The following is a 23,807-nucleotide window of genomic DNA, read 5'->3' on the forward strand; positions in this document are numbered from 1 at the left end:
CTGTCAGGACCTCATCTTACATGGCAAGCACTTTACCAACTGTGCCACCTCCCTGGGCCTCTTTCCTTTTTTGAGATTGGTCTCATTTTGTAACCTAGGCTAGCCTTGAGCTGTTGCCAATCCTCCTGCCTCAGCTTTTCACTATAGTGTGTTTATCCGTGTCACTCCTTTGAAGTGAATCTTGGCATCGGACTAGTTTAATCTGAGAGGATCTGTAGGTAAACAAGCAACTGAAAACACACTCAATATGACCATCATTAACATGGAAAAGTGTGCTTCACACAAAAGACACCAACAATGTAGAGGACCACGCCTTAACAAAACAACCTTACCTACCTTCTCTCAGCCAATCAGCGTGCGTTACCTTGCTTATGTCAGGAGGCAAAACCAGGCCAGCTTTATGGAGCATGAAGGCACACACCTGGTGCCCCAGTGCTTCTGAGGTTGAGGCAAGACTACAAGTTCAAGGCTGGTTTGAGTTAATGGTGTGACTCAATGGGACGGTTTGGCCGCTGGGAACTCATTCTGTCCGAGGACCAAACTTCTGCTCTCAGAACCCACACTAGACAGCTCACCCTAGCTTCCAGAGGCATGACACCTTTGGCCTTGTGTACATACCTGTGCATAGATACGGAACTGAAAATAAAAATCTTAAAAACAAGCTAGTTTTTGCTGTTTGTGCAGCAGCGGCTTTATCTTAAAATGAAATTTTAAAATTTCATTTTTACTTATATGTTTGGGCATGCACATCCACAGGTCAGAGGACAGGTCTCCTCCTCCTGTGTCAGTTCTAGAGTGAGCTCAGGTGTCTGTCTACCCAGCTGGCATCCTGCAGGCTTAAGATTTTACTGCATATATGACTAAGTGACCTGGCTTATGGGCACACACCTGGACACCTGGGAATGGACGCACACCGCTGATGTGGCTTGTGACGATCAGCCCTTGGTGGTGAGCATTCATCCTACTGATTTGTATTTGCGGGTCTTGACTTATCTGTAGACTTACATCTTTCAGGTAAGTGTGCCACACTGCTGCTTTGCTAGACCCAGCATTTATCCTGCTTTTGTCTGACCAATTGGTTCTTAATCCTGAGGCTTACTCCTGGGGTAAGTATGCTTTAGACATACTTTGTGAATGACAGCCAAGACCTGAGCGGATGGTCACAGACGACGACGGGGCTGTGACCCTCCCATGTGATGACAGTGGGAGTCTAGCACATAGGCAGTGTGTATTCAGAGACCTGGCACTGGCATCAGGTTGGGCAATTCAGTGGAAGGGAACACAGGCCTCCTCATGCTATGAGAAACAAAGCGTACCCCTGGGGTTGCCATGCCAACCACTGTCTACTACTTACCGACCCAAAAGCAAGAAAGAGCAACCGCTCCAGCCCAGTGCAGTGTTGCCTCATTCCGGGCTTTACATGCAATTAGATTCCAGATAAGTATCTTCAAACAAGGCAGGGACACCCACCAACAGGAGGCTTTTCTTCGAGCAGCTGAAGGAAAAATACTTATTTCTAGCAGTGCTCGCAAGCGACTAGCTCTACTCAATCACTGGAGTTCACCACAGTTTTCAGTGCAAAGTTTACTGAATAGACTCGATTAATGAATGAATCGAAGGACAAATGAAGTGATGCTTAATTTCTTGAGGGCAGAAGCTCCCTGCAGCGGTCATGGGCTACAAGGGTCCTGTGTGTGTCATGGCGACATCTAGTGTCTGAAAGGGTGCTGATATCAGGTCACTGTTGACTCTCACCTCCAGGCAGCACATGCTGGGCTGCACAGAGGAAAAGGCAAACTTCTAACTGCCCAGCATTCATTCCACCACAGGTTGTGGGGAACTTCAAAATAAACTGTGTGTGAAAAAGGTATCACCGGTTTTCTTTTGAATGAACAAGTAAACATTTAAAATTAGCACAAACTAGCCAGGCATGGTGGTGCATGCCTTTAATCCCAGCATTTGGGAGGCAGAGGCAAGTGCATCTGAGTTTGAGAAATAAAAATGAATGGCTGAATGAATAAACACAAACAAAATAAAGTTGGCACAAGCTAATAAAGGTCAGCGGCACTACACTAAGTCTGGCTCTTTTGTTTTGAGTTATATAGAAATTTGCTAATGTTTGTTCAAATCAGAACACAGCAAAGTCAGGGGTAAAGAACAGACACAGTGGTTCTCCCTGAATCCAGGCCTGCCACTCATGCGCCGCTCGGCTGCTCAGGCGTGAACACGGCAGGTGGAGTGACTTCCCCTCAGCTGGAGCGTTCTCTAGGGAACACAGGCCAGGCCCGTGCACTTCAGATGCAGCACAGGCGACATCCCCAAGGCTTACAGCTTGCTTCCTTCAGTCTCCTCTGTAACTGTTTCCCACATGGGCTCCTTGATGTGTTCTGGCAACTGCTGTATCTGTGTCTGAAACAGAAACAAACCAACGTGGACCAACAGGAACACAGTGCTGATTCTGTCCCCAAGTCCAACTATTAGGGTGGGTGGGCCTAACTCTGCTCCCAGTGTGCCATAGGCCCTTTCCCCCACAGCCAGGACAACGCTAGACAGCGAACCAACTCTGCTAGCCCTAAGGAGGCCGGAACTCAAGCCGTACCTTTGTTACTTCCATGGCAACCCCTTCGGGTAAGTTTCGCTGGATATATTCCAAGTAGACATTGGCTGTGCATCCAGTCAAATGTTTTAACTGAAACAGAAAAATAAGTATGTCCTGCCACAATGCCAGAGCACAGAGCTTTGAGTTCTTATGTCCCTTTTAAGAGATGAGGCCTAGCCAGGCAGTGGTGGCACACGCCTTTAATCCCAGCACTCGGGAGGCAGAGGCAGGCGGATTGCTCTGAGTTTGAGGCCAGCCTGGTCTACAAAGGAAGTCCAGGATAGGCAAGGCTACACAAGAAACCCTGTCTTGAAAAAACAAACAAACAAACAAACAAAAAAGAGATGGGGCCTGCTCTTCTAAGAAATCTAACTCAGAATCTCATTTTAAAACATGCAGGCGGGCTGGAGAGATGGGCTCTGTGGTTACTGTGGTTACTGTGGCTGCTCTTGCAGGGGACTCAGATCCAGCCCCAGCACCCACACAACATCTCACAACCGCCTGTAACTCCAGTTCCAGGGGATCCAATTCCCTGGTACACAGGTGGTGCACAGACATACATGTAGGCAAAACACTCATACACTGAAAATTCATAAAGCTGACAACTGGAATATGATCCCTGGCACTCACATGCTCAACAAAGAGAAGCAACTATCATAAGCTGCCCTCTGACCTCCTCACAGGCTGTGGCATGTGGCTGTGCAGCCCTGGCTGGCCTCGAACTCACAGAGATCCATCTGTCTCTGCCTGCCGAGCGCTAGGATTAAAGGTGTGCCCACCACCACCCAACACAAATAAATACATGGGTTGGCTAAAAGGAAGTGGACTGGGCCCACGGTAGAGTGAAGCCATGCCACATGGCAATGGGAAGTTTGGGTGTCCCCTGGGCAGAAAGCAGCGCACCTCCAAACACCTGTAGAGCGTCCGCATCTCATACTGAACACGGTGCTTCTTGAAAATGTGCACGGACTTGAGAAGAGTGAGTCGCTCTATCTTCCTCGGCGGCTCATGTCTGGAATTAACGGACAGAACAAAGCTAGGCTCCGCGACGCTACGGCTGCGGCACTGACATGAAAGCACCACAGAACAGGGCTGCAGGCAGGCTCGCTCACGCACAGGCACCAGCTGCAGCTACTGCCTTCCATTTGTCAAGCCGCCTCTGTAACAGCTGCTTTCACAAAACCAAGGCCAAAATCAACCCTGCAGGTAGCAGGAACCCTCTCCCACACCCCACAGGCAGTGCCATGCAGAGTGTGCACACACACCCCGACACCTTTAGTCCCTCCCTCATGTACCAGGTATGGCAGTTACAAAGAGAGGCAGCAGTGCTGAACAGAACTGTAATGTCTGTGGCTTTAGGGCAACGTATGATATACTGACAGTCCCAAAACAGTCTGTTTTTGCTACCAGCACAGACTGGCAGAGCTTCAGATGAGCCTGTTAACACCAGAAGGTGCAGGTTCGAAGAGGCAGGTCCAGCTCAGCCTGCAGTGACTTCCGGGCCACATGAAGCTCATCTCACTTGAAGCTCCCAGGGAGGTGGTGGTGCACATAATGGAGGTGTCAGCCAATGACCATCCTGTCTGGACAGTGCCTCAGAGTCCCACCCTTTCACAGAGATGCCAGGCAGGAGGCTTCCTGGGTTTGCTTATGTCAGTGCAATTTCTAGAAAAGGTTTCTTTCATTTTCCTTGTTTCCTCATTCCAGGACTTAACAGCTGTAGCAGACAGGAAGCGACACCACACATTTATTCTATTTCACAAGTGCAGACCTACCTGGGATCACAGTCAGCGTCCTGGCTGATCACATGATGGCAGACAGCAGGTAAAGTTAGGAAAGGTCATACTCACACTTTAATAGAGAGGCCAAGTTCTTTAGCAGCGAGCACAGCAAAATACTCGTAACTGTCTAACACCGCCTTGTCATGGGCCTTCACTAAAATGGACAGGCGTTTGTACAATGTATCTGGCTCATCGGACGTGGTTATCTAAAATAAAGAAGTTGGGTTTGGTTCTTGTAATGTCTATAACCAGCAAATTTAATGTATTACTGTTTGAATGACTTCAGAGTTTACTAATAAATGGAAAGACGACAAGCGATGTTTTCGAATGGCTAGCTTAGCTACTCCCGGTGTCATACACATCTGCAAAACGACCTGCGAAGTCTACTCAGGATCAGACAACCTTCAAGGTCACTACAAAAACCCCACTATCAGCGAGCCCCAAGTCTCTAGTGGGAAGGGACTCAGTCTGTTACCAAGCGACCTGGTTAGCAGGCTAGGACTGGAAAGCTCTCCCCTGGCGGCTGCACAGTGAGAGAACTCTATGAGTTCCCTGCTCTTCATGTTTAAGGTAGGGTAATGTTGCACATAGCATTTCTGCAAGGAACAACTATGAAGACACAAATTAAAGTGCTTATAAATCGTTAAACACTGCTATACAACTGTTAAACACTGTAATTGTTATACAAAGCCCAGCTAGCTCTGTTCATGCTTTTTATTAGGATTTATTCATGTAAGGCTGGCCTGTCTTCACACGGAAATTACTCATGTCTAATTAAAACATTATGACACTGGCTGGACCTTCCACACTAACACCCAAAGCCCTTAGAAATAATGGGCTTGACACTTCTGACTTCTTTAAGAGGTGAATTATCTTCATTTCATTCAGCCATTAAACCGGTAAACCTTATTACTAACCCAGTGAGTCAGGGTTAAATTACTTCACCCCTGAAAAGAGAGCTACTTAATAACCAGGAAGGAAGGCATCTATTCTCAATTATTCTAAATAAGATGGTTAGAAAAACAGAATTAATTGATCTTTACATCAGAATTGGTCAGTGGAGAGGGTGTACGATCTTGTCTGATTCTTCTTCTTCTTTTTTTTTGCTACTGGGTTTCTCTGTGTAGCCTTGGCTGTCCTGGGCTTGCTTTGTAGACCAGGCTGGCCTTGAACTTACAGCTATCTGTCTGCCTCTGCCTCCCAAGCGCTGGGGTTAAAGGTGGGCACCACCACCGCCCAGCTGCTGTCTGATTCTTGTGGGCTACAGAGTGCTAGGCAAGACCTCCACTACTGAGTTGGCCTCAAGCTCCCCCGTGGGTTTAAAGCTACTGTGAATTTGCAGCAACTCTCAAAAGATTTCTGAAGATGTCTTGTGACGTCATTATGATTTAGTCTGGGATGGCTAGACAACGAACACCACAAGGTCTGATTACCCAGAGGTCCTTAAGTGCACAGAACGAGTAGTAAAGAGATTGTGTGCGTGTGTGTGCGTGTGTGCAGAACGAGTAGTAAAGAGATTGTGTGTGCGTGTGTGTGTGCGTGTGTGCGCGCGCGCGTGTGTGTGTGTGCAGAACGAGTAGTAAAGAGATTGTGTGTGCGTGTGTGTGTGCGCGCGTGCGTGTGTGTGCAGAATGAGTAGTAAAGAGATTGTGTGTGTGCGTGCGTGTGTGTGCAGAACGAGTAGTAAAGAGATTGTGTGTGCGTGTGCGTGTGTGTGTGCAGAACGAGTAGTAAAGAGATTGTGTGTGCGTGTGTGTGTGCGCGCGTGCGTGTGTGTGCAGAATGAGTAGTAAAGAGATTGTGTGTGTGTGTGCGTGTGTGTGCAGAACGAGTAGTAAAGAGATTGTGTGTGCGTGTGCGTGTGTGTGTGCAGAACGAGTAGTAAAGAGATTGTGTGTGCGTGTGTGTGTGCGTGTGTGCAGAACGAGTAGTAAAGAGATTGTGTGTTCGTGTGCGTGCGTGTGTGTGTGCAGAACGAGTTGTAAAGAGATTGTGTGTGTTTGTACATATGTGTGCACATGCCATGGCATGCATGTAGAGGTTTGAGAACAACTTCTCTGTTCCTACCATGGGTTCTGGAAAATGAACTCAGGTCAGACTGGTGGCAAGGACCCGTATCCACTGAGCCACATTTTTGGTATTCTATCTTATTATAAAACAAAAACAAAAACAAAAAACAACATTTTAATTGGGTCTATTTGTCTGTGTGCACGGTATGGCACACATATGGAGGTCAGAGGACACTTGTGGGAACTGGCTCTTACTTTTTACCATGTGGGTCCTAGGGACTGAAGTCAGGATGTCAGGCTCAGTGGCACTGCCTTTACCCACCGAAGTCATCTCATTGGCCAGACCATATATTTTGAAACAAGGTCTCTCATGGAACCTGGAGCTTAAAGACTCGGCTAGACTATCAGGCCAGCAAGCCCCAGGGGTCTCCCTGACTACTCCCCCTCAGCACTGGGCTACATGCATGTGCTACTGCACCCAGATTTTTAGGTGTGTGCTGGGGACCTGAACCTGGGTCTTCATGCTTGCACAGTAAGCACTTTCCTCACTGAGGTGATGCCCAGCACTCTGCCATCTCTTCCAGGCTTGGCCCTGCAGTGTCTAGCTAGAGACCGACATCTGCACATACCATCATGGGTCTGTCTCCAATATTCACCAAGTAAGTAAAGAAATAAAAACAGTTCCATACTGTGGATGAGACAATTCCGTGTGCTGAGATCAAATGATAAATATGGAGTCACACCAAACTCAAAAGAGATCATTTTTTGAAGATGGAAATGGAAAGATTTGGAATTTTTATAACTTTAGAAAAAAATCTTGGCCAGGCGTGGTAGCGCATGCCTTTAATCTCAGCACTTGGGAGGCAGAGGCAGGTGGATCTCTGTGAGTTTGAGGCCAGCCTGGTCTATAAATAGAGTCTAGGACAGCCAGGGCTCTGTGTAACAGAGAAACCCTGTCTTGAAAAACCAAAAAAGGAAAAAAAAATCTCAAGTAAGAATAGGAAGTGGTGACACACGTGTAACCTTATCAATTAATAAGGCAGGAGGATTAGGAGCTCAAGGTCATCCTTGGCTACATGGCTAGTTCAAAGCTAGCCTGGGCTAGGTAGCATCTTGTCTTAAACTCTGTAAGGTCACACAGCTCTGTGTATCCCACTGTGCCAATGGCCTGCTTCAGTGTGAGCGGAGCACTGCACATGCCACGCCCATGTCAGCAATCAAAAGAAAAGGCTGGAAGGCCATGGGAAGATCATTTCTGTAACAGTGTCAGGGTGCAGCATCACTAATTGTCACACTCCTGAACTTAGCAAGAGGCTGCCCAGCACCACAGCTACCTGGGTACGTGATATACTTCGTTAAAACTTACTTTTGTAGCATGAAAAATAGCACAGATGCTCACACAGACATCACAGCCTGTACTGTGCACTTGACAGGACTCTAGGGCAAAGAAGTCTATGTGTTTAGGAAATAGGCCTGAATGAAATAACCAGGAAGGAATGAAATTATTAGTGTAATTCCTTTTGTTGTTGCTGTTTCTTGAGATGGGGTTGCATGAAGCCAAGCAGGCCGTGAACTTGGTCTGTAACTGAGGATGTCCGACCTCCAGCTCTAAGTACTGGAGTCAGATGCCACACCCTGCCCAATAGGAGGTACCTACTGTAGGCTTTGTCAAATCCTTTGGAACGTCCATGTGCAGGCTTGACAGTGGTACCCACTTCATACTGGAACTGCTGTGTGGGGACAGAGAAGCCTCAGTCAACAGGACAGAGCCTCAGTTTCTAGCATAACTGAACAAATCTAGTCGCATACTTACAGCAGGAGGCTACCAGTTTTGCTTGTGCTGCTCTTAGAACCATTTATAGACAAATGCCCCAATTCCTAAAAAGAATGGAGGGGACATGTGTCAGAAATAAAGTCAGTGCCCAGAGCAGAAGCCAGAAAAGGGGTCTCAACCTTACAGAGGAGGATACTGGGCATCAAAGGACCAAATTAGATTTCATCAAAAACAAAGTGCTAAGCCGGGCGTGATGACACATGTCTTTAATCCCAGCAGAGGCAGGTGGATCACTGTGAGTTCGAGGTCAGCCTGGTCTACAAAGTGAGTCTAGGACAGCCAAGGCTACACAGAGAAACCCTGTCTTGAAAAACCAAACCAAAATAACAACAACAACAACAAAGAAAAACCAAAAACAAAGTGCTAGCTGGGTAGTGGTGGCACATACCACCTGTAATCTCAGCACTCAGGAGGCAGAGGCAGGAGGATCTCTGTGAATTTAAAGCCAATCTGGTTTATAGAGGGAGTTCCAGGACAGGCAGAGCCACACACAGAAACCCTGTCTTGAAAAGCCAAAAACCAACCAACCAACCAACCAAACCCATTACTGCTTTAAGGACCCTGGATCAGTTCCCAGCACCCACACCTCTTCTAACTCCAGTTTGAGGCTATCTGGTATTCTCTAGCCTCCACGGGCACCAACATGCCTGTGGCACACAGAAAACCCACAAAGGTACACACACACACAGACACACACAGACACACAGACACACACACACACACAGACACATGAATTAAAAACAAAAGCAAAACAACTTAGCTAGGCATTGTAGCGCGTGCCTTTGATCTGAGCACTTGGGAGGTGGCGTCGGGAGACCATGAGTTCAAGGACAGACAGATCTACAGTGAGACTCCTTTTCAGACACAAAACAGAGAGCAACAAGAATATTTTAAGATTTCTTGTCAGAGCCAGGCGTGGTGGCACATGCCTTTAATTCCAGCACTCGGGAGGCAGAGGCAGGTGGATTGCTGTGAGTTCGAGGCCAGCCTGGCCTACAAAGTGAGTTCAGGACAGCCAAGGCTACACAGAGAGACCTTGTCTTGAAAAATAAAACAAACAAAACAAAACAAACAAAAGATTCCTTGTCAGTATAATTTAACGTGTTAGCAGTTGAAATAATCTTTGCTTGGCTGAATCGCCTTGCTTGTAAGTTACCTAAAACAGCACACAACTTGCCTATATCCATCCTTAACTAGCCCAGCACTGCACAAGCCCTTTTAGTGAGCGCCCCCTGGTGGAACTGTCTTAGGAGGCAAATGGTACTGCTCACAACCCATGGCTTCTCATTTACCTTGTAATACTTTACACTTTCCTGGGACTGAAAAGTGCAACCCTGGAAAGCAGCAAAATAAAATCTTTAAAACAACCAATGGGTGCATTTAAAGCATCCCGTGCTTGCTGTAGTGGTGACCGCCTTTAATCCCAGCAACTGAGAGGCAAGGGGGGGTCTGTGGGTTGGGGCCAGCCTGATCTACAGAGCAAGTTCCAGGACAGCCAGGACTACATAGAGAGACTCAAAAGAAACAAGCAAAGCCAAAGGCAGCCCATGCTTCTGTTTCCTTGCTCTTGTGCTGTAAGACAAGTTCCCAGTGTTACTTGGCTTACAGGTGAGAGCAGACAGCAGGCACAATGCAGGAGCATGTGGCATTCCGCACACAGCAAGGCTCCTACATTAGTGACCCCCACGCTAAGAAGCTGCTTCCCTAGGCACATTCTCCCTCTGAAGCACTTCTGTTGATTTTGGGTGGGGCTGCAGGAAGCAGTCTGACCTCCGACCAGAGAGCCGCGGATGGCCTTGACATATATCCATTATGTCTGCCTCTACCTCCCAAGTGACTACCACATCTAGCTCTGATTAATTTTTTTTTTTTTTTTTTTGGAGGGCTTGGGTGCAGATTTGGCTGGGTAGTTTTTCTCACAAGTGCACAGATTTCAGTCTCTATCATCCCATTTTTCCTTTAAGAAAATTTCTACCTGGGGCTGGAGAGCACTGGCTGCTCTTCCAAAGAACTTGGGTTCAAGTCCCAGCACCCACATGGCAGTTCACAACTGTCTGTAACTCCAGTTCCAAGGGATCCAACTCCCTTACGCTGACACATACAGGCAAAACATCAATGCACATAAAATAAAAATAAAGAATTAAAAAAATTCTCCATGCGCATAGGTGTATACACATGCATGTATGTACAGGTGTCAAGTGTGCAGAGGCTACAAGAAGCTCTTGGGTGTCATCCTCTGTAACTCACCAGCTATTTAAGATAGGATCTCCCAGGACTCTTGGCTAGTCTGCAAGCTGCGGTAGACCACCTGTGAACCCGTGGAGCTGGGGTCACAGGAGAGCGAGCATGAATGCCCAAGGCTGGGACTGGGATCTGAACTCATGGTTCCTGAGACCCAGTCCTCATGGTTGTACACGTGTTCTTAACCACTGGGCCACTTCTCTAGCCCCTTTATTTATTGTTAAGAACAGTGGTTATAGCCGGGCGTGGTGGCGCACACCTTTAATCACAGTACTTGAGAAGCAGAGGCAGGCAGATCTCTGTGAGTTCGAGGCCAGCCTGGTCTACAAAGTGAGTCCAGGACAACCAGGACAGTTATACAGAGAAACCCTGTCTCAAAAACAAACCGAACTATGCAAGTGTGTGCTAGACTTCATGAATCCTTAAGATGCTTTCAGAAAACCTGAAACCAAAACTCACTAAGACATCACTCAAGACTTTTCTTTGATTCTGTCACTGGTGTACAGTGTTTTCCAACGTCAATAAGTTGTATGATAAATGACGGAACGCAGAAACAAACATGAGAATAAAGCTGCTTCTTCTGACAATGGATTCTAAAGCATTACTCTTCATTAAATTTGCCTTTGCTTTGGAAAACAGTTTTTCTAGAGTGTGAACGATTTTAACCTGTGAAGACCGAGGCTGGAGTGAGGGCTCAGCACTTCTTGCAGAGGACCTGGGTCCCACCAAAGGCTAAGAATATAGTTTCATGACAGAGCCTTTGTCTGGTATGGGAAACGCCCTGGGCTCAATCTCTAGTATAAAAACAATTTTTTTTAATTTTTTTGAGACACAAGTTAATGGATCCCAGACTTATTTTGAACTCTATGTTGCTGGGAATAATTCTGAATTTCTGATTCTCTTGCTTCTATCTCTCAAGTGTCGTTATTACAGGCGTGGGCCACCATCTCGGCGGTTATGTGGTGCTTTGGATCCAAGCAGTATGCTTTAGGCATTTTTTTTTGTTTTTTTGTTTTTTTAGAGACAGGGTTTCTCTGTGTAGCCTTGGCTGTCCTGGACTCACTTTGTAGACCAGGCTGGCCTCGAACTCACAGAGATCCGGCTTTAGGCATTATTAATCAAGCACTCTAGCAACTGAGCTCCATTCTCAGCGCCCCACCCCGCTTTTTTCCTTCCATTTCTTTTGGAGACAGGGTCTCTGTATGTAGGCTGGTGGCAATCTTCCTCTTGCTTTCCAAGTGCTGGTATTACGGCGTGAGCCATCATGCCCAGTTCTCAGCCTTATTTCTGAAACTATTAAATGGTTATTGGTAAGGTTCCCAAAGGTCAAAAGGCCAAAGACTTGAAAACTGCCTAGTTTGTTTGTTTACGTTTTACATTATTAGCTGGGGTGGTTGGCACACGCCTTTAATCCCAGCACTCAGGAGGCAGAGGCAGGCGGATTGCTGTGAGTTCGAGGCCAGCATGGTCTACAGAGCGAGTCCAAGACAGCTAAGGCTACACAATGAAACCTTGTCTCGAAGGGGGTGGGGGGGGGGGAGAAGGAAGAAGGAGAGGAGGAGGAGAAGAAACAAAATAAAAAATTAAATTATTTATTTTGCGATAGGATCTCAATTATGTAGCCTGGCTGGCCTCGAATCCAGAAGTCCCCCTGCCTCAGCCTCCCCAAGGGCTGCGATTAAAGTCTTGCCCACACGCCAGGCAAGTTTTCCTTCCTCAAAGAACCTCGTGAGGGAGATGTAACCACTCCCCTGACCTCGGAGCCCTTCAGCTCCGTCTCCCAAGCCCGGGAGGGAAGTAAGGAGGGCGGCTCAGAGCAGCTCCACGCGAGGTTTCGGAGACGCAGCCCTGGCTCAGCTCCTAAGAACCCGAGGCGAGCTTCCTGCTTCTCTGAGCTCGGGGTTTTCATTACTCTTTCTCTCTAACGTGAAAGGAGAGTTTCTGGATACGGTTTTTCTCATCCTTCCCGCCCTGACATCCTACAGTTCTCGTTCCGGTCTTGTCAATTAAAGTTGAATAACGCGAGAAAATAAACACCAGCCCTTTCTAATCACGACTCTGGAGGAAGACTCCGAGCCGGCCGGGCAGAGGGTGGCAGCGAGGCTCGACGACGGCGCCTTCGGCCCGTCAGGGTCGCCCGCCCACCCCTTTATACCTGCTGCAGGCGCCGGCACAGGGACACACATGCCGCGCGCGCCGCCATCTTGGTGCCCTGACCTCCGAGGATCGCTTCCGGGGTCACAAAATTGTGCTCGAACCATAGAGTTCGACAAAGAGAGAGTGTCTCTTTGTGTTCTGTCACTGAAACAGCCATAGAGACGTGGCTCCTTGCGGGGGAGTTTTTTTTTTTTTTTTTTTTTTTTAAATTTCTACTTTATTATTTATTCACCTATTCGTTCATTCTTTTAATGTTATTTTTTGAGTGCCTGCGTCGCTTTCGCGTCTGGATAAACTGGCTTCAGCCCCTATCTAGTTACCAGGATCTATCTATATGTTGTCTATAATTCTATTTGTGCTGGTTCTGTTTGGTTAGAGACAAACACAGACACATTTGGAGCCAAAGATCCATGGAATGAGGGAGGGGTACATGGGTGATAATGAGAGAGGCATAGACACCTCAAGTCTTGGGGCCCTGGCTGGTCACTGCCCTGAGTGGGGAGGCAGACCTCTGACTGCCTGCCTACCTTTGTTCTCCTGAGATGAGACTTAAGGTTAGTTTTTTAATGCTGTTTGTCCAGAGTCTCTTCCACTTGACAGCTCTCTGAATGAAACGCAGTTTTAAAGATTCAATTCCTGGGCTGGAGAGATTAAGAACACTGTCTATCCTTCCAGAGGTCCTGAGTTCAATTCCCAGCAACCACATGGTGACTCATAACCATCTATAATGTGATCTGATGCCCTCTTCTGGTGTGTGGGTGTACATGCAGGCACTACACTATATAATAAATAAATAAATAAATCTTAAAAAAAAAAAAGATTCAATCCCATCTTCACTCATTGGTTTTAGGCTACAGGCAGCAGGTGAGCCTGGAAACTCTAGGAGCAGTGTTGGGAAACTAGGCAGTTATCACAGAACTGAGAGGAGCAGTTCTAGTTAGCTCCTGCAAGGGCACCTTGCTTTAGGCCCAGAAAACAGGTTAAATCCTATTTTGATTGTACCAATTGTTCTTATTTGTTTGTTTGTTTTTTTGAGACAGGGTTTCTCAATATGGCTCTGGTTGTCCTGGACTCACTTTGTAGACCAGGCTGGCCTTGAACTCACAGAGATCTGCCTGCCTCTGCCTCCCTGAGTGCTGGGATCACAGGCGTGTGCCACCACACTGTGTGCCACCACACCTGGCTCAATTGTTCTGTGTTAAAGAGAGCCCTTTTAGAAAGATTTATTCTCTTCATGTATGTATGTATGTATGTATGTATGCATGCATGCATGTGTGATGTGAGTGTGTGTTTGTCTCTTGCATGTCATGTGGAGATCAGAGTGTAACTCTAAAGTTGGTTCTCGCCTCTCACTTTGTAGGATCCAGGCATCGAACTCAAGAGTGTTAGGCCTGGCCTCGCTCAGTCTGCTGAGCCATCTTACCATCTCTTTTGAGACAGTCTTATGTGGGTCAGGTGGCCTAGAACTTGCTATGTAGACAAGGTTGGTCTTGAACTTCTGACCCCAGTGCTTCCACCTCCCAGGCACTGGGCTCATAGGCAAGCACCATCATGCCTGACTTTGCCTCTCTTACATAAAGGAAGCGATCTACCCTTCTGGAGCTTTTCTGTTGTCGCTGTTGTTATGGGTTACTAATTATATTTTTCCCGGATATCCTTTTACGGCTCTTTTATGTAGAGATATCTGTGGTCCACCAATCACTTCTGCTTCCCTTAGGGATGTTCAGTTTCTTAAAATGCCTTCTGGATCATGCCTTGATTAAAAATCCATCCCCTCTCCCAAAACACTGTAGGCTTCGGCCTTTTCCAAACCTACTTTAGTGGGGTTCTTTAATGCTTACACCTCCCTTCCAGCCCACCTTCCCTAGATAGGAGAGAAAAGAGGTTAGTGGGAACAGGGGAAGCCGACCTTTTTGGATTCAGTTCTGGGAGTGATTCCCCTGGCAGAGTTGCAGGATTTCAGCAGACCAGCAGTTCAACCAAAGTTGCTGCTGGAACCTGCAACCACAGCCCCGAGGCACTCTCTGGAGCGGTTCTCCCTAGGAGCATCTCAAAGCGGAGCGATGAACAGCCAAACACCACCAAGACCCCAAAAGCCCCACCTCCTGCTTTGGGCTCATATATATATCTCCTCTCAGAGTCTGTACTAAGATGTGTTTCAGCTGGCAAAGACTGAGGTGGTTCGTCTTCTAGCGGATAAACATCACCTGTTCTCTCACAAGTCTGGTCTCCATCCCACACTTGGGATTAAAACAAAAACATGTTTACATCCATTACATATCCCACACTTGGGATCAAAACAAAACACATGTTTACGTCCACTACAGAACATACATCGCAGCTGACTGGCTGAACCAGGACAGACCTGTGGAATTCGGAATTCAACTTTTTTTTTTAAAAGATTTATTTATTTATTATTATGTATACACTGCTCTGCCTGCATGTACACCTGTTGGCCAGATGAAGGCATCAGATCACATTATAGATGGCTGGCTGTGAGCCACCATGTGGGTGCTGGGAATTGAACTCAGGACCTCTGGAAGAGCAGACAGTGCTCTTAACCTCTGAGCCATCTCTCCAGCCCCGTAATTCAACTTTTAATTCTCAACAGAATGAGTGCTTTTTCTTGCACAGGACATACCTGGGAGAACAGAGAGCCTTTACAGATGACTACAGAATACTGGCTCTAAAGAACCCAGAAGCTTTATGTGGGAGTTCTTGGAACTAATAAAGTCTAAGCTTTGCTCTTTGGATGGTGAAGTGGACCAGCCCTCCCCACCCCCACCCCCCCAGCCTTTGCTCAGTATTCAGTTCTTCTGAGAAAAGCAATTGGCACAGCCATCTTTACATACTTTTTTCGTTTTTGTTTTTTTTAGACAGGGTTTCTCTGTGTAGCCTTGGTTGGTCTGGACTTTCTTTGTAGACCAGGCTGGCCTCAAACTCACAGCGATCCGCCTGCCTCTGCCTCCCAAGTGCTGGGATTAAAGGCGTGCGCCACCACACTTGGCCCATCTTTACATACATAAGTTACAGGATTGAAAGTGTCTAGTACAGGTCATGAAGACTGACTGAGGAAATGAAGGGCTGACTGACTGACTGATTGAGGGCAACAGTGGAACTGGAACCTTGGCCCCTAAAAGCTGACTCAGTTTACAACCCTGGCTATGTGTGTACTGCATCTAGACCAGCTATTTTGATATAGGATGATCTAAAAGGAGGATTACAATCTAAAAGGGGGCTTAGAAGATCAAGGCATTGAATGAGAAAGCCTCTGTATAAAATACAACATTCCAAAGTTCTTCTCAAGTTTATTGCTGACTACTAAAAAGTAAATGCATATAAAAATTGGAAATTCATATTAAACGGCAAATAAATCAGGGTAAACGCAGTTATTGGTGAAGACTACCAGGAAGATTTCTTTTCTTAGGGGCGAGGAGTGGACAATCACACTATGTAGCCCTGGTTGGCCTAGAATTTGATATTTAGACCAGGTTGGCCTTGAACTCTCAGATCTGCCTGCTTCTGCTTCCCAAGTTGGGTTAAAGACTTCTTGGGTGGCACAGTGTGGAGAATGCCACATCTTCAAGGGGCTCATTTACCACCTGAGGATCAGATGGAAGTCCTGGTTTCCCCTTCAGTGAGAGTAGTGTCTGATCAGAAGATCTAACCAAACCCACTGTCCACAGAAGCCACTGGACAGGAAAGATGGAGGAGTTAGCACTGATCATGCATCCAGGAACCTTTCATAGGTGAAATACGATAGATGTGAGGCTCAAAAAGAGAAGCAGTTGGGCTGGAGAGATGGCTCAGAGGTTAAGAGCACTGGCTGCTCTTCCAAAGGCCCTGAGTTCAAATCCCAACAACCACATGGTGGATCTCAACCACCTATAATGAGATCTGGTGCCCTCTTCTGGCCTGCAGGTATACATGCAGGCAAAACATTGTATATGTAATAAATAAATAAAATCTTAAAAAAAGAGAGAGAGAGAAGAGAGAGAGAGAGAGAGAGAGAGAGAGAGAGAGAGAGAGAGAGAGAGAGAGAGAGAGAGAAAAGTAGTTATTTGAGGGCAGCGGCTGCAACACCTGGTCAGGTTTTCACAAACAGATCCGACTGCACTTGCTTACCCCTCTACTGGATGATGGCCATCTCGGAACAGCCAGCTTCTCAGACGGCTGGGTGACTGGAATGTCTTTAGTGGTCTCTTGTTCTCTTCTGCAAAAGTCTTGTGATCATTCAAAACACAAAACAACAACAACACAAACCCAAAACCAAAACAGCACAACGCTTAACATTCAGGACAGGAGACAGCCTAGGATGCCCCAGCCCTCCTGCCCCGCCTCCCCGCCCACCATCACCACCACCATCACCACCACCACCACCATTATCTTAATTTAAGGAATGCACCTTTAAAGGACAGGTCTATAAAACATCTTTATTCATTTATTACATATGATGTTTAAATAGAACTTTGCTTTCCAGCTTCAAACCTTTTTTTTTTAAACCCCTGGAAAATACGACTTTTGATTTACCTTAACAAAAACTGACCTAGGAAGAAACATTTTTAGCAAAATGTTATTATAAAATTCATTAGAAAATACTGTCCTCTTTTTCTTTTTTCTTTTCTTATTTTTTTTTTTTGCCAAAATGTTACATAAAATCCTTATTAAAAATACACTCATTACAAAAGAAAAACCATGAGTAGACTATGCACAGCAGTGTGCTGTGCAGAGGGAGCTGCATTCTGGAAACAGACAGTTAAGCACATTAGAAATTATGATGCTAGCTTAGAATAGTGCAAGCCTGAATTCCATCCTACTATGAAGGCATGCAAATCACTGGCTAAGAACACAACAGAACAAAAGCAGAGCAGGACGCAGTCACAACCACTATTTAAAAATGGTTTCCTTTTTATTACATTAATTTTTTTCAAAAATACTTTATTTTACAATAGAACTCCTAGAAAATATTTACAACCTTCCTCTAATAAAATATAACAGCAGTTAAATATATTTGAAAATAAGATGGGTTTTTCCATAAAATATATCTGTTAACTTTTTATATACAGGCTTTCTCAAAGGGAGTCTAAATTCATTACTGAAAAACCATCGAGTCAGTGGGAGCCACGTGAAGACATTAACCATTAGGAAGAAAAGTTCTTTGGGGTCTGGGGTGGGGGGCAGCTAAGATACAACACACACATGCAGGTAGAATCATTTCCGGAAAAAAAAAAAGTGCAATATTTTAATAGGAAGTCAATTAAACTTTGATAGTTGGGAAATACAAACTCAGATATTTGAACTGTCTCATTAAGGAGGAGTTCTTTGGTTATTTCAAGCCAAAATATTCCTTATGCTATACTGCATGAAAAATAGAAACTAATTGTGCATTGGATATTGGTGGTGGCAGGTCAGTTCATATCTAAGGTTTCAAACTGGGCAAATCCCCAGGCAGGATGAGGACATGGGTTTCCTGCGGTGCTCTGGACATTTGCTCTTTTCTGTAGCTAAGCAGACCTAAAGACAGCCAGGGCCTCGCAGCCCGCTGACAGGTGGCAAGCAGCCGGAATGGTTTTGAGAGGAAGCTCATGCAGGGTGCCCAGGCAGGTTTTTTTTAACGCAACACTTCTGAGATCACACACAGGCTACAACAGCCCTGTGAAACAACAGCAAGGAAAACATAGCCCCTCCCCCTCCCCACTGAGAAAGGACCGCTAGGTATTTCTAAAGAACAATGACGGAAAAGGAAAAGAATCTTTGTAAATTGTCTTCTGTCTGTGGCCTTCCTGAGACTCAGAAGCTACTGCCTGAGTGGGGGCTGTGCTGGGCCGTGGTGCCCTGGCCCCCCTGATTATGTGCCAAATGGTTTTGTAGAATCCAACGTGAAGGGTGTCCAGCCCCACTCCTCTGCTAGGATGCTCGCTAATGCCAAGCTGATCATGGGCCCAGCATGTGGTCCAGGGTGACATAGAGCCGGGGAGGTTAAGGCCTCAAGACACCTGGCCTGGAGGCCACAGGCTGTGAACACAGAAGGGAGGCTGAGAGCAGCTCCTCTGCGCCAGGGGCAGTGTTCCAGTCTGAGTTTGCACTAACAGTGGCAGGGCATCAGGCCAACTGAGCACAAAAGCCTTGGCAATGACAGTTTTGAAGTATAGGTTTATTGCCTTCAAGTACAAATGGCACCCCCTGCTGTCCGGGGGGCAGAGCAAAGTCATGTAGCTTAGGGAAGTCCAGAATTGCTTTGGTAAGTGACTTGTAAGGAATACATTCATTGTTTGAATGCAAGCATCGTAGCGAACTTGGATCTGAACACATTTTTGTTGGGTTTCAAAGCAGTTTCCATTGCACCTGCTATCTCTCTGTGTCAGGAAAACCCTATCTCTCTGTAGCTAACATCTAGGCAAACCTTAGGCCGGCACACACAAGTTAGAGCAACTCGGAGTGAAAAGGTTTCACAGTATGTTCAAGTGGTGCAAAGTAAGTTCAGAACTCCACTGGCCATGAACCATGTTGGGGGGGGGAAAGTGAAAGGAAGGAAGGAAGGAAGGAAGGAAGGAAGAAAGGAAGGAAGGAAAGCAGGTTCTTTTGATCTGAGATAGAGAAAGCTTTCTGGCAAGTCAGAACAGAATAAAAATAATTCTTGGTGGGGAAACATGGCCTAAAGTCCCAGCATGAATGGGGTAACCTACTTCCTACACACACACACACACACACACACACACACACACACACACACACACACACAGCAAGTCTGGAGACAAAAGGCAACCAGGGTGGCTGACATCTGAGAGCAAAGCAACACAAAGGTGAGGCTCACCCCGGGGTGGGGGAAACGGCCTCACGAGAACACAGCCCAGATGAGACACCTCTTTAAAGATAGTTGTGCCAATTTTTTTATTCCCCTCCCCCAGCCCCCAACAAAAACAATGTAAAAGAAGGTAAAAAGAGAAAGAACTGGATTTCCCCCTCCCCTAACCTGAAGCAAAGGACCGCTTTTTAAACAGGTAGTTTAAAAGGGTCTCCGAAGGAGCAGGAAGTCCTGGTTCTCCTGATGATGGAGGCGGAGGCCCTGGTTTCTGTGTCTCTAGGTGATGGACAGGGGTGCTTTAGAGTTCTGCATCACCCTGAAGCAAAACCGAATCCTGGTCATCCAAGAGAAGATCTGTGCCCACCACCTCGGCCTCGTCCATGACACCTAACTGCTGGACCACATCGTCGTCCAGGATGTCCACGTCCTTGACCGGCTTCATCAGACCCAGTTGGTCCAGGGGCAGCAGCTCAGGCGCCCCCACCGGCCCCGTAGTCCTCTCAATGGTGGCCGCCATCTCTGCTGCGAAAGCAGCCTTCTGAGCCTTCTGCCTCTGCTGCTCCTCTTGCTGCCGGTGAGTTTTCATGTGCGCATTCCGGCTCTTGATCTTGAAGAAGACCCTGGAGAGGTGGGAGAGAACAGCCTGTGAGACCCACAGGGGACTTTAGGAGATCAAGACGCCCGGTTCCTGCAGGGACTGAGGAGGGGGGCGGGGCGCGTGGGATGCTGGATACGAGTCTGGTTCGGGGACCAGTCAGTCATCTCTCTGAGCATTATGAGGAAGAGGGATGGGATGAGAAAGCACTGTTGTGTCTTGTTTCCATGCTGTGCCAATGGAGACCTTCTCCAAGGCAGGCCTGTCTGTCTGCAGTCTAGCAGGGTGCTCCCCTTCCCAACACTAACCACACTCTCTGCACTGCAGAATCCCAAATCCTGCTGATGAGCTCTGACAGTCTCACCTTAAAACAGCCCAGCCCCTACCCGTGGCTTCCAACTCTCTTCTAGTCACGGTGCTTGAAGCATCTGCCCGCACCCACATGGCGCATCCTTTTTCTCACTCTTCCTCACACTTTATTGAGCTGGGCTGCCAAGCCCCATCTACCACTCCTTTTTGCTGCAGACCCCTCCTGGCCACCACTGTTATCATTTCATACAATCTCCTTTAGAATGAAAGCAGGCCTTGGCTAGGAGAGGCTGCACTCTCCCAGAAAACATCCAGAAATGTCTGGAGCCATATTGATTGTTGTATCCGAGTGGGGAGGTGTCTGTCTAGCACTGAGCACAGGCCAAAGGCAGTGCTAACTGTCTTATTTGAAAGGCCAGTCCTTCTCTCCGAGGCAAGGAATGATGTGATCCAAAATTGTGCCTGCAACCCTGGGAAAAAAGATGGCAGATTCTTTAGCCCAAGGGTCTAGCCTGTTTATTATTCTAGGCACTGGCACAGAACTCTGTCTGTTGGTTGATTTTCTCTACTGCTTTTGGGAGATGAAGGGAAAGTGAGGTGTTGAGTCAGAGAGCATGGCCTGCACATTCTGTACTATTTACCATTTAGGCCATTTCTAGGAAAGTTGGCCCAGATATTAACCTGTGTTTATGGAGAAAGAATAGCATAAATACAATTTAGTCTCCCTCCCAAGCTAACCAAGCTAACCAAGCAACCAAGCAACCAACCAGATAACCAACCAACCAGACAACCAACCCACCAAACAATTCCCTCCCCAGCCCGAGTTCCACTGGGTGAGGAATTCCAGCTGGTCACGTTGAAAGTGATCATGATTGTGCACCTGAAAGAGGCCGTCCGTGAACTTTTCGATGTTACTCCTATCTGGAAAACCTCAGAAAACATTCCTGGTTTTCATAAAGTCTTACTGGGACTTCTGCCAGGGAAAGATCTTGAGGGGCAGGTGAGAGGCTCCGTTGGTAAAGGCATTTACAGAGGAAAGCCTGACTACCTTGAATTCAACCTCCAGGAGCCACATAAAGGTCGGGGGAGGGCTGGGCATGGTGGCGCACACCTTTAATCCCAGCACTCGGGAGGCAGAGGCAGGCAGATCACTGTGAGTTCAAGGCCAGCCTGGTCTACAAAGAGAGTGCAAGATAGCCAAGGCTACACAGAGAAACCCTGTCTCAAAAAACCGAAAACCAAAACAAACAACCCTCCCCCAGAAAAAGGTGGGGGCAGAGACTGACTCGACAAAGATGTTCCCTGGCCTCCCTTGTGTATTGGCATGCATGTGGAAATGCGCGCACACATACATACTCCCCCCACCCCTAAATAAAGCCAAAAAAGGTTTCAAATAACATAACGGCAAAACAAGAAAAATGCTCACTGCATGCTTTTGAAAGACAGCTGGGACCATGGTTTTGTTTTTGGAGACAGGGTTTCTCTGTGTAGCCTTGGCTGTCCTGGACTCGCTTTGCAGGCCAGGCTGGCCTAGAATTCACAGCAATCCATGGGCCTCTGCCTCCCAAGTGCTGCGATTAAAGGTGTGCGCCACCATGCCTGGCCTTAATCTGGGTCTTACTTCTTCCGTGCTTCCCTCAGCATGTGAGGAGTAGCAGAGGCCAATGGCTGAAGCGTAAGCGGCCAGGCCAGCCTGAGGGTTTTGAAGTCTAAACATGAGGCTCACTCGTTTCAGGTCACCTTTCATGCGTGGCCGAAAGCTTAACTTTCCTCCGCCCCAGGTTCTGTTTTCTAAAGTGCCTATGTTGCAGGGCTTTTCTATGATTTTAGTTAATTAATTGTGTGTGTGTGCACATGGGTGAACACTCCCATGGCATGATATAAAAGGCAATTTTCTGAAACCACTTCTCTCCCTTAACCGTGTGAGATCTAGAGTTGGTGGCCAGTACTCTGTCTGCGGAGCTGTCTTGTATTCTAAAAAGGAAATGAACCAGGGAGTGTAAAACAGCCATTTAAACCAGTCTCCGGCAAGAGCAGGGAGGACCCACTCATCGGTGAATGCTATGGGGTTGCCTGGTTTTATATATAATATCACAATTGTTCTGCATGTAGTCTGTGTACTGCACGTGTGCAGCACTTGTGGATGCTAAAAGATGGCATCAGATCTCCTGACATCAGAGCTATGAATGGTTGTTAGTTACCATTTGGGTGCTGGAAGCAAACCCGGGTCCTACGGAAAAGCGATCAGTGCTCCTAGCTGCTAAGCCACCTCTCCAGTCCACCTGATACTGTGCAAACATGGAAGCAAAGGTGCCCACGGGCCTCTCTTATAGATCTAGGGACATTTTCCTGATAGTTTCGGAGCCGTCTGGTAGGGATTGCTCCAGATTCCATTCTTTATATGTTTGAGACACTAGGGACTAGAGAGAAACTCAGCAAGGCCTCTCCCAGCTATGAAGGTGTGGCGATGCTATAGCCTTGACGCTAGGCTGAGCAGCAGCCTTCAAAGGGGCCACGTTTATCACCACTAGTTAGGCTCACTGTAATGCTGCTGATCAGAAGAAAGCAGAAGACTGGAACAGCTTAGGGAAGCCAGGCACCGCATCTAGTCATGGCAAGGTTTAAATACCAGCTCTGTTGTCCTGGCCGTGTGACTTAGGACAAGTCATTTCATCTGACTTTATATCTTTATTTGTAAAAGTAAGCATGAAGACAGCTTAAATTGGATGGAGTTTTTCTCTGTGAGGATTGAGCTCACACACATTAAGTATGTGATGGAGTAAAAGCCCAGTATGCTGTTATTAGTCCCATCTACTTCCTCCCTTAGCTGTTGTTGTTTTAAGTTATATTTAAAGGGACAGGGATGAAAAATAGGCTTTATCCCATGCATGGACTCTAATCAACTAGCTGTACCAGCTTGCGTCATTTTGCTATATAAAGTAGGATATCTTGTCTTCATGTGATGTGAGAGAATGCAGTAATTGATTAGTGATGTCTGCTGTGGGCAGAGGCATGAAAAGAGGTAGTGAGAACCACCTGCAGACTCCACGGATGGTTATGAAGGGGAGTCCCGAGAGTCTGTGTTTTTTTGTCTTCTCCTAGTTGAAGAAACAACTGCCACAGAACAATCATTCACTTTGACCTTGAGTTTGGTCCCTGGTTCAAGTGTACCTACTTGCCACACTCCTTGCAGGGGAAGATGGTGGTGGGGTCTGTCTCTCCACTGGTGGTGCTGTGAGATGGTGAACTCTTTACTGAGCAGTACCCACTCTGGGTGCCACCTGGCTTCTGCTTCCCAGAGGGGACAGCACCTCGGGTCTTGGTCACCTGGTTGGTGCCGCCATGGATGCGGGCGTGGCCATTCAGTGCTTGTCGGGAGCTGAACACCTGGGGAAGAAAGGGAGTGACATGACATCTACAGTCCTGAAAAGGAAATTAGGGTTGTTAGTTACTCGGTGGTAAAACACATGATACACG

The 23,807-nt window shown here is 47.0% G+C and overlaps 2 protein-coding genes across 6 annotated transcripts in view; both read right to left on the bottom strand.

The window, feature by feature from the left end:
• Positions 1 to 2,139: 2,139 nt before the first annotated feature.
• Positions 2,140 to 12,708, bottom strand: Mrps10 (mitochondrial ribosomal protein S10). 2 transcript variants are annotated; one of them, XM_051152846.1, is made up of 7 exons: positions 12,620 to 12,708; positions 8,203 to 8,267; positions 8,047 to 8,119; positions 4,450 to 4,586; positions 3,503 to 3,611; positions 2,600 to 2,689; positions 2,140 to 2,409 (listed from the first exon to the last, which is right to left on the bottom strand). In XM_051152846.1, exons 1-7 carry the CDS (start codon positions 12,665 to 12,667, stop codon positions 2,326 to 2,328), a joined length of 606 nt encoding a protein of 201 aa, XP_051008803.1. In that variant the 5' UTR covers positions 12,668 to 12,708; the 3' UTR covers positions 2,140 to 2,325. The 2 variants fall into 2 exon arrangements, with proteins under 2 accessions (XP_051008803.1, XP_051008804.1); XM_051152847.1 differs by having other exon boundaries at positions 8,047 to 8,116; positions 12,620 to 12,699.
• Positions 12,709 to 19,158: 6,450 nt separating this feature from the next.
• The window catches only part of Trerf1 (transcriptional regulating factor 1), a 43,002-nt gene continuing 38,353 nt past the window's right edge, over positions 19,159 to 23,807 (bottom strand). For 2 of the 4 annotated variants that reach the window (XM_051152851.1, XM_051152849.1), the window contains 2 exons: positions 23,506 to 23,753; positions 19,159 to 20,046 (listed from right to left, as the gene is read on the bottom strand). In XM_051152851.1, coding sequence (XP_051008808.1) covers positions 19,725 to 20,046; positions 23,506 to 23,753 — 570 coding nt within the window. In that variant the 3' untranslated portion in view covers positions 19,159 to 19,724. The remainder of the gene's footprint in view (positions 20,047 to 23,505; positions 23,754 to 23,807) is intronic. The other 2 variants (XM_051152850.1, XM_051152848.1) reach the window with 1 other exon arrangement.

The sequence above is a fragment of the Acomys russatus genome, chromosome 11 (genome assembly GCF_903995435.1).
Source record: "Acomys russatus chromosome 11, mAcoRus1.1, whole genome shotgun sequence".
In the NCBI taxonomy this organism is placed as follows: Eukaryota; Metazoa; Chordata; class Mammalia; order Rodentia; family Muridae; genus Acomys; species Acomys russatus.

Excerpts from the sequence above, each read along its gene's own strand:
- Mrps10 (XM_051152846.1), bottom strand. The coding sequence starts at position 12,667 with ATGGCGGCGCGCGCGGCATGTGTGTCCCTGTGCCGGCGCCTGCAGCAG. Across the intron at positions 8,120-8,202 it reads AAAACTGGTAGCCTCCTGCT|CAGTTCCAGTATGAAGTGGG; the intron begins GTAAGTATGCGA and ends GTCCCCACACAG. Across the intron at positions 2,690-3,502 it reads CGCTCTACAGGTGTTTGGAG|TTAAAACATTTGACTGGATG; the intron begins GTGCGCTGCTTT and ends TTTCTGTTTCAG.